This window comes from Symphodus melops (assembly GCF_947650265.1).
Source record: "Symphodus melops genome assembly, chromosome: 22".
NCBI lineage: Eukaryota > Metazoa > Chordata > Actinopteri > Labriformes > Labridae > Symphodus > Symphodus melops.
The window spans coordinates 694,520-704,552 of NC_136712.1; the positions used below are offsets into that span (position 1 = coordinate 694,520).

The 10,033-nt window shown below is 50.1% G+C and overlaps 1 protein-coding gene across 1 annotated transcript in view; it reads right to left on the reverse strand.

Annotated features, from left to right (window-relative positions):
• The window catches only part of phf21b (PHD finger protein 21B), a 35,311-nt gene that overhangs the window by 8,719 nt on the left and 16,559 nt on the right, over positions 1–10,033 (reverse strand). Inside the window, exon 2 of the mRNA XM_079334774.1 lies at positions 2,451–2,714. Coding sequence (XP_079190900.1) covers positions 2,451–2,714 — 264 coding nt within the window. The remainder of the gene's footprint in view (positions 1–2,450; positions 2,715–10,033) is intronic.

The window sequence follows — 10,033 nt, forward strand, 5'->3', positions numbered from 1 at the left end:
CACCTCTTCAAGGACTCCTGGAAATATTCCAGGACTCCAACTAGATCAAGACTCAAACTTTATGAAGGAAAGATTTAAGGAGGATCATGTAGTCTTCAAGGCACCGAACTCTCTGTGTGTGTGTGTGTGTGTGTGTGTGTGTGTGTGTGTGTGTGTGTGTGTGTGTGTGTGTGTGTGTGTGTGTGTGTGTGTGTGTGTGTGTGTGTGTGTGTGTGTGTGTGTGTGTGTGTGTGTGTGTGTGTGTGTGTGTGTGTGTGTGTGTGTGTGTGTGTGTACGGCTGATAAATAGTCCCACTCATCGTGCCGACACACGGCGTGTTCTGTACCGTCACTGAACGTTTCCTCTGTTTGTCATTCAGAGTCTGAGTGCAGACCCTTGAAGGCAGGGGGGGACACGGGGGGGGGACGGGGGGACGGGGGGACAGGGGGGGGACGGGGGGGGAGCAGATGACCTTGGCTGCTGTTTAAAGAGGATGAAGATTGTTGAGGAGGAGCGTTAAAGCTGCACACTTTCAAACACCCTCGGCCTCCTCACACTTTCTTTGTTCTTCTGCTGCGAGCTAACCGAGCGCTAAACACGGCACAACAAACACCTCGTGTGTGTGTGTGTGTGTGTGCGTGTGTGTGCGTGTGCGTGTGCGTGTGCGTGTGCGTGTGTGTGTGTAGCCTTTTTTAAACACCATGTGATCTGGTTCTACTGAAGCACGAGCCGTTTGAGCTCTCTGGAACATCAACTACACAAAGAAAACAAATAAGTCACAAAGTTCAGCGTCTGCCTCACACACAACATCGGACGGGGAGCTGGTGCCTTGCTCAAGGGCACGTAGGCAGGACTCGAGTAGAGACCTGGCACGTCTCCAGACACCAGACCAACGAAGGGAGCAGGACTCTACCGCTGAGCCACAGCCTGAGAGACAGATGTAAGGATCCTCTTCTCGTCTCTACTTGGGTTCAGCTGCCTCTCCATCTGTTTGCAGGTATTTTAGTTTTGCAGACGACTTCCTGTTTGGCCTTTATCCTGCTGTGCTCCTCACTTCCTGTCTCTGTGAATCCTTTTGGTTCTATAAGTCATGATTATTAATCCATGTGGAGGTAAAACTGGAGGAGAGTCGAGGAGAAACGTGTGTGTGTGTGTGTGTGTGTGTGTGTGTGTGTGTGTGTGTGTGTGTGAGCAGCCAGGTGGTCTGAGGGACCTGCTGCCCACCCTCCTCTCCTTTTACTCTCTCCACACTCTGATTGGTCGAGCCTTTACGACTCAGGATTGATGGTGGTAAGAAAAGCTGGAGGCCTGAGGTGTGTGTGTGTGTGTGTGTGTGTGTGTGTGTGTTGGGGGGGGGGGGGGGGTACTTCCTTTATTGGCTGGCAGCTGGGTGAAGAGTGCCCACTTTCTCTAAACAATACAGCCGTAAAGAGCCCAAAAACAATCCTGCAGCCTGACCTGCTCACCTCCTGCACCCGGCGGGGGGAGGTGTGTGTGTGTGTGTGTGTGTGTGTGTGTGTGTGTGTGTGTGTGTGTGTGTGTGTGTGTGTGTGTGTGTGTGTGTGTGTGTGTGTGTGTGTGTGTGTGTGTGTGTGTGTGTGTGTGTGTGTGTGTGTGTGTGTGTGTGTGTGTGTGTGTGTGTGTGAGAGAGAGAGAGAGAAAATCAGACCTGCTCTGAATCATAACCACAGACTCACACAGCAACGTCACACGTGCACACAGACACACAGCAGGAATCAGCCAATCACAGAGCAGGGTTTGCATCCCGACGCGACTCCTGAACTCCCTGACCCTCATCGACCACACACACACACACACACACACACACACACACACACACACACACACACACACACACACACACACACACACACACACACACACACACACACACACACACACACACACACACACACACACACACACACACACACACACACACACACACACACACACACACACACACTTCAGCACAGGTACATCGATCTGGTTATTTATCAGCTGCTTAAAGAAATCAGATCACCTGTTTTTATTCTCTTAGTGACAGTAACATTTTTACCCATAATGCTTTACTGCTGACTTGACGATCCTCACACTCACTGTGTGTGTCTTTCTCTCTCTCTCTCTCAGCTGATGGACGGACAGATGACTCATAAAACAGGAGCCCGAGGGCCCCAGTGACCCCCCTCGCTGCACAGGGCCGTGCAATTACAGTAACAGTGTGGAGCTGTGTGCTGAATACAGAGTGAGGAGGAGACACACACACCTGTGTGTGTCTCCTCCTCACACTCACACAACGCGGCTCTTCTTCATGTAGCTGATGACGAACGATGGAGGTAAAAAAAACATGGTACGAAACGACGAGCAGAGCAAACGCCACGAGTCACCCTGCTGCGTCTGAACTCTTTGTGTTCAGATAACTTCCTGTTTCAAAGCGTCTGCGTCCCTCAGTAAGCCCCTCCCCCTTTACCTGAGCGGCGGGCAGCTCTGCGGCTCTCCTGCTGCTGCTGAACGGGTGGACTCCGGCCGTCCCCACCCTGCCGCCCGTCTGGAGGTTGATGGGGGACGTCTGGAGTGGCTCCGAGCTCGCCGCCTTTTGGCCGTTAATGTGTGCTGTTACCATGGAAACGGGAGCCTTGGCCGGCACCACCGAGATGGCGATGCTCTGAGCGGGAGGTTTGATGAGGGAGAGCGGCTTAGTCGTCCCTACAGGACAACTCCTGACCGCCAGCTTCTGTAATGAGACAGAGAGAGAGAGAGAGATGGGCGAGTTAGAGAGACTTTGGATTCTGGTCCTGAATGGTCTGGATTGGTTTGGACCAGAGCTGGCTAAACACTGAAGCTTTTGAAACAGGAGGAGTCAGAGTTACGTACTGCTCCTTTAAATGCTTCATTATCATGAAACAGAAAGCTGCTCCACTTTGTGTTCCCTTCACACTCAGTGTCTCTGACCCCCCCCCCCCCCCTCCTCCCTCCCCCCCCCCCCCCCCTCCTCCTCCTCTTCAGCGTAAAAAGGAAAAATACATTTTCCAAAGCAGAGATAAGTACATGTGTTTCCCCTCCGCTTCACCCTCACACTGCTGCTGAAACCAGGAGCCTCTAAATATTTCATATTCCTCCTCGCCACACTGCTGCCTGTTTATGCCTCTCTACTCACTACAGAGGGGTCTGTGAGGCGGCGAGCGGGGGCTTCTTCTTGTTTTTTATGTCCACTGAAGAATAAAATAAAATAAAGGGATTTGTGCACAGGCGGCGTGTTGTTTGAGAGCGTGCCGGCTGCAGGAAAGGAGACGCTTTGATAAACATCGGAAGGAAAAAGAAAAGCAGATTATGATTCATATTCGAAGGGAAACAAAAAGTCTGCAGCTTAGTTTGAACTCTTTCAGAGGAAACATCTAAAACACGCTGTAATAGTTGGATTAGACTTTAAGTCTCCCCACCCCCCTTTCAAAAAACCTCCATTAGAGCGCTCTATTATCCATCCACAGAGCTGGGGGGGGGGGTCGGCCATTACTCCACCTTCTTCACTTTTTGTATTTTTACCCAGAGCATGAAAAGTCTGTGTTGATCTTCCTGTTTTGGTTCGAGCGTAGAAAGCTGCTGACGGAGAGGAAACTCTCCTCCTGCATTTATTCACATGTTGTTATTTATTAATTCCCCCCCCCTCGCACAATGAGCGTGTCGGGCCCCCTTTGTTTCACAGGATCAATGTAATCCACAGGCAGCCGAGCAGCCGCCTGCACCAGGACCCGGGGGCCGCCGCCGCTCGCCATTCAGAGCCGGGGCACCTCTGATTGTCTCAAAGGTCACTCATTTAAAACCTCTCAAGGCTGAGAGCCGAGACCAGGCCCCCCTGCAGGGAGACAGTGAATGACGGGGGGGGGGGGGGGTTAAAGAACGTGATGACAGCAGGACACACACTCTGCAGCGCCGCCACGTTCATCCTGCACATCAACACCAAAAAAACAACAAATGAAAAAAATCTGCAAAACTAACGTCCGACATCCTCAGAGACGCAGAGCGACTGATCGAGCAGCAGAAAGAAAGAAAGTGGTGAAACATTTACAGGTTTGAATAAGTCAACGAGCCGCCCGAGTGAACACGGAGCGTGACAGGCTGCAGGCGCTGCTGAAAAATACAAGAACATCGACGTTTCAGTAACTCGAGTGGGTCCGATTTACGTCTCCGCAATGTAGCAACGGTTAGCTTTAAATATGTAGCAACACAAAGTCTGTGCTGAAGCAACATCTCAGTTGTTACATCAGCAGGAGAGCTGAGCTCACCCAGAGGAGACTCGGATTTAAACTTCTTTAACGTCCCTGAATCTACGCTTCAGATATCTGAATCTAGACGTTAGAGCAAATCACTCCTTAATTAAAGACAGAATTTAAAGGGTGACCTCCAGGGTGCTCTTCATGCTAACTCAACAACAATCTGTGCTGTTTTATTAGAATCAAATCTGGAGAGTTGAGTATTATTTCACACACTGGAATATGAACTCCTGATCAATTAAAAGTCCTAACGTGACCGGGTCGCCGTGTGTGACTGAACACACACACACACACACACACACACACAGACACACACACACACAGATGTTTGAATCCAGTGTGAGTGGCGCTCTGATGGAGATAGCTAAAGGGCTAACGGAGCTCCTTCGCGAACACAAGCATGAGAGCTGGACAGTGTGCGTCACTAGCTAATGGTACAGCTAACTACGTGGCAAACTACACAGCTAACTGAGTGGCTAACTACACGGCTAACTGAGTGGCTAACTACACGGCTAACTGAGTGGTTAACTACGCGGCTAACTGAGTGGCTAACTACACGGCTAACTGAGTGGTTAACTACGCGGCTAACTGAGTGGCTAACTACACGGCTAACTGAGTGGTTAACTACACGGCTAACTGAGTGGCTAACTACACGGCTAACTGAGTGGTTAACTACGCGGCTAACTGAGTGGCTAACTACACGGCTAACTGAGTGGCTAACTACACAGCTAACTGAGTGGTTAACTACACGGCTAACTGAGTGGCTAACTACACGGCTAACTGAGTGGCTAACTACACGGCTAACTGAGTGGCTAACTACACGGCTAACTGAGTGGCTAACTACACGGCTAACTGAGTGGCTAACTACACGGCTAACTACACGGCTAACTGAGTGGCTAACTACACAGCTAACTGAGTGGCTAACTACACGGCTAACTGAGCGGGTTTTTAGTCTTTCTAACTCTTGGACACATGGCTCAGGGGGGATTTGATAGAAATATCACCTCATGGTTATTCAGTTATATGCGAGCGACTGCGTTCATGTTTTTGTGCTAAGCTAGGCTAATTGCATCATGTGCCTGTGCTATCCTTGGTACTCCTAAAGAAGAAGGACGTTTGAGATTATTGGTCAATACCAGCACAAGACTGAAGCTGGAACGTTTCTTGATGTAAGTAAATATATTTCCGGGGTCTGACTTTGTGTGAATAAAGTCTTTTCTATCCTGCGGCTGCAGGAACATTTTTGATCCAAACGTCTCAAAGAGTCTTTGAGGATCCTGGAAATAAAACTTCAAACCAGCGTTAAATGTTGTAAAAGGACCTTGTGGGATGTTCGGGGATTTAACCCCGTACTGTGACATGAATGTAATGACACGTCTGACACTTCCTCTTTATCTCCGTCTCAGCTCACTCTGCTTCTTCACTATTTCCCTGAATGTGGGAGAATAAGCTCTGTATTCATTTCCCGGGCCGATTCTGAACTCGTTAAAATGCTGAAAGAGGAGTCCGACTCAGACACAGAAGCACTTTAACTCCAGACTCAATTTTCAACATGGACACTCAGGCTGTGTCGCCGCCGTCATCTCGGGGCTGATCACACGGGGAACCATCAGCGGCCCTCAGTTATGGATTTTAAGATACGAGGAGAGAAAACAGCTCAGTGCACGTCGTTCTTTAACACCTTTGTATTCTTGGAGAAAAGAGTTAAAAAGCTTTTTTTTCTTCTCGCTTCAATAATAAAAACTGATTGTTTTGTTCTGTTGTGCATCAAAGACTGACTCACTCTATTCTGTAAAAAATTAAAAAAGCGTTGGCTGACGTCGGGATCCTTCAAAAAGCTTTGAAAACTTCTCGACTGTCAGAACTACTGAGTTGATGAGCTATCTTCGAACTCTTTAAATATTCAAAATGGCCGCCCACACGGCTGCGTACTGGCTCTTTAACATTTAATATAAAACAGATGTTTTTGCAGATGACACCCCGATGTATTTCTGCTCCTTTTGGACACGCCCCCTTTCATCCTTTAGCTCCTCCCTTCCTGTCAATGTCACCATTTGCATCTTGAAGAGGATTCATTTATCTGTCTTTTCTTCAGTATGGAAAGTCTCTCACACTGTCGCCCCTAGAAACGGCGTCCCAGAGTGGGCGGGGTTACCAGAGCTACCAGACAATTAATGACTCATTTTTCATCAGTGGATCAACCTCAGAGTCTCTGCTGGACACACTGAGTCCAGATCAGACACGCTCTGCACCAGGAGTCGTTAATGGCGTTGTCAGGGGACGCATTTTAACGAGACATTTTTCTCCAGATATCTTTGCTGACTTAAATTAGACGGAGCCAGCTTTCATCAGCGTCCACTCGCCGCTCACCTTTCATCCTCACAGAGACGCTCTAATGGCGCTCGGACACCATGATGAGAGGACACGGGCTCCCTGATGCACGCCCAATTTTCTGCAGCTCCAAACCGCAGCACATCAAAGCTACGCAAATCACCACCGAGTGTGTGTGTGTGTGTGTGTGTGTGTGTGTGTGTGTGTGTGTGTGTGTGTGTGTGTGTGTGTGTGTGTGTGTGTGTGTGTGTGTGTGTGTGTGTGTGTGTGTGTGTGTGTGTGTGTGTGTGTGTGTGTGTGTGTGTGTGTGTGTGTGTGTGTGTGTGCGTGCGAGGGTTTGAAAGATGTTTGCATCCAAGTGCAAACATCTTCTAAATCTTTCCCCGGAGTGTTTTAAAAACAGACTTTAGAAGAGCTCAGATTTTGTGCGCGCTTTGTTAAACGGTCTTTTAACAGCTGGAGCGGCGCAGCGCGAGTCAGACGATCACGCCGCGTGTTCAGCACATCCACACACGGAGAAAGTTCAGGGAAACTTCGGGAACACTGTTGGGTTTAAAAAGAGCCTGAGATAGAGGAAACAAACTGAAATATCACCTTTATTTCACTCCTCAAACAAAACATGTTCATAGGATTTAAATGTAAAAAATAAAGTGCATTGTTTCTCATGACCAGCAGGGGGCGACTCTACAGGTTGGTGTGTTTACGATGTTTACGCCCCTGTGATGTTTCAACTGCAACCTCAATGTCATGTAGGCGTAACCGAGGCGTGCAGAGGCGTGCTGTGTGTGTGTGTGTGTGTGTGTGTGTGTGTGTGTGTGTGTGTTTGGTGCACAAAGAGTGAAGAAGGGAAATAAATGTTAGCTTTGTGATCTGGAGGTGGTGCTGCGATGACTTCCTGTATCAGAGGATCTCTGCGCTCGCTGCTCTCTCTCTCTCTCTCTCGTCTGGCAGGATTTAATTGAGAGCGCCACCGCCACCACTTGACAGCGGCGGTTGAGGTCATCAGCGGGCCCGGCGCTGTTTACTGCGGAGCGGACAGGATTATCCAGCCTCATTATGTACTCTGTTTTGATAGTGTGCCTTTGAGATAACGCGGCTGCTGAAAAACACATTAGGAGCTGTTCAGATTTCCATCAGAGCAGCTGCCAGACGTTTTCTTTGTTTACAGACGAGGCCCTTCAGTCCTGAGAGGAGGCGAGGAGACGGGAAGAAAGTCACAAGCTGTGAGGCGTTCTCAGGGCCAGGACCTTCATCCTCACACCTGTTCACTTTAAAAAAGGACTCGTCTCAACTTTGTTGATTATTTGCATCAACTGTTTATTTGTTTTTTGTGCGGGAAGGATCGATGAACTGAAATGTGGAGGACAGAAACTGAAGAGCCGCTTCGGATGAGTTTTGAATTTAAACTTCAAAATGAATCTGGTAGAAATCCAAAGATATCAAAACCTGTGTGGTTACCACGGCAACAAAATCTGAAGTTTGAGGCATCAAATATTGGTATTGCTTCTTTTCTGATTTAGTGACCAAAGGACCGGCTCCCAGGTCCAGGACCGGCTCCCAGGCCCAGGTCCAGGTCCAGGTCCAGCCAACATGGACTCTGCTGTAGGGAGAGAAAGGGTCCCTGCAGCAGTACAAAGCTCCTTCTCTGGCAGGTCGACAGCTTATCGTCGGGGGCACACAGCACAGAGTCTGGACCCTCGCCCACACTCTGGCACACGGGGGCCATCGGGGACCGAGGCCCCTGCTGCTCCACATGTGGAGGTTCAGCCAGCAAACACCATGTTTGTTCCAGCAGCTGTGAGGAGAGGGCGATGGATGTGACCCAGAAGGGACGCGGTCCTGAGACAGAACCAGACCTCCACACCTGTCCCTCCAGGACCCGATGGGACTGAATCCACTTCACACCTGCACTCCTGAAAGTCACAGGTGTTAGAGTCCACACGGGTCCACCGTCATGCGAGTCTGCAGCATGGTTGTCATGGAGACGGGATGATAACACCATATTAATACCTGTTGGCTGTCAGTAATGAAGCTCCTCCTCTCTCTGCCGTGTTCAGGCACACACTGTGATCATGTGATCATGTGGTCGGTCTCCGGCCGCCCGTCACGCCGTCCGCGGACAGTAAATCCATTTAAATGCAAATCAAACAGGCTGAGTTCCTGTGGCACGGCGGCGTTCAGAGGAATGTGAGGCGGAGCGTCAGCTGCAGGAAACAGCGGCGAGGAGATCAATCCGTTTATTGATCAAGAACGACCTCCACATGGAATCACACGCCTATCACACGTGTGAGCAGAAGAGCCGGAGCGTGACGCTCACAGGTCCAGTCTGACATCACTCAACTCTTCAGTGAGGTCGGTTACAGTTTAAAGTGTGACATCACATGATCCAGACTGGGCTCACACTGTGATCTGATTGGTTGATGAGCACATCCTCTTTGGCGTGCTGACTCTGTAAAGACTCGAACAGTGACGGAGCGTCTTCAATCCACCGCTTCCTTCGTCTGTGACGTAAAGAAGCTCCGCCCATCGTATCCTTTAAAGGATCCAGCATCGGCGCTCCAGTCTGAGGTCACAGTGGCGTTGAGGAGGCACAACGTGGAGTGTGTGGGTGATCTACGGGGCCGCCGTTACGTTCAGCTTTAATCTCTCCTGCATGGAGAAAGATGGCCGCCCTCCCTCTGCGTTTGGACTTAACGACCTCCTGCTGCACAGATGATGGGAGCATCACGGAGAGGTCGCTGGCTCGCCGTCTAATTAACACATTTATTTACCGACAGAGCCAGCTCGCACCTTCCATAGACAGAGAGAGAGAGCGTATTGACCGGCGGCGGCGGCTGAAAGGTCAAACTCTATATTAAGTGGAGAAATGAGAGAGCGGCGGCTGATCATGTGGACAGCGTGCTCCTGATCGCAGCTCATCAGAGGATGACAGACGGCGAGCGGAGCAGCGGGAGCTGATTAAAGCGGCGGTTAGTGTAAGCAGGTCGACCATAAAATCAAAGAGGCGGAGCAACAACTTCCTGAAAGGGAGAGCGGCGTCTAACTCCGTCTGCGTTTGTTGTTTTCTGCTCTGTGTTCACGCTGACGCCACGGCGCCGCCTTCAGATTCTTCCCCCTTGGACCCCTCCGACATCTGAGAAATACCCAGAATGCAACCAACCAACACGCCGTCATCGACATCTGCAGCTCATGTGACCGTGTGTAAAAACGACGAGACGGTTTGAACTTCATGGGTGCCATCTAGTTCCTGTGAATCCTTTCAAATTAAAAGCACGGGGTGATCACTGTCAGTCCACTGATGTCTGGACGGAGACAGCAGAGAAGACTCGACTTCACCCAGGTGAGAGAGAGAGAGGCGGAGACGCAGGAGGAGGAGGAGCGTCTGAACGCAGAGGAGTCGAGCTGGAGGTCAGACTCCTTCGCCTGGCGCGGTCACAGGAAGCTGGAAGCA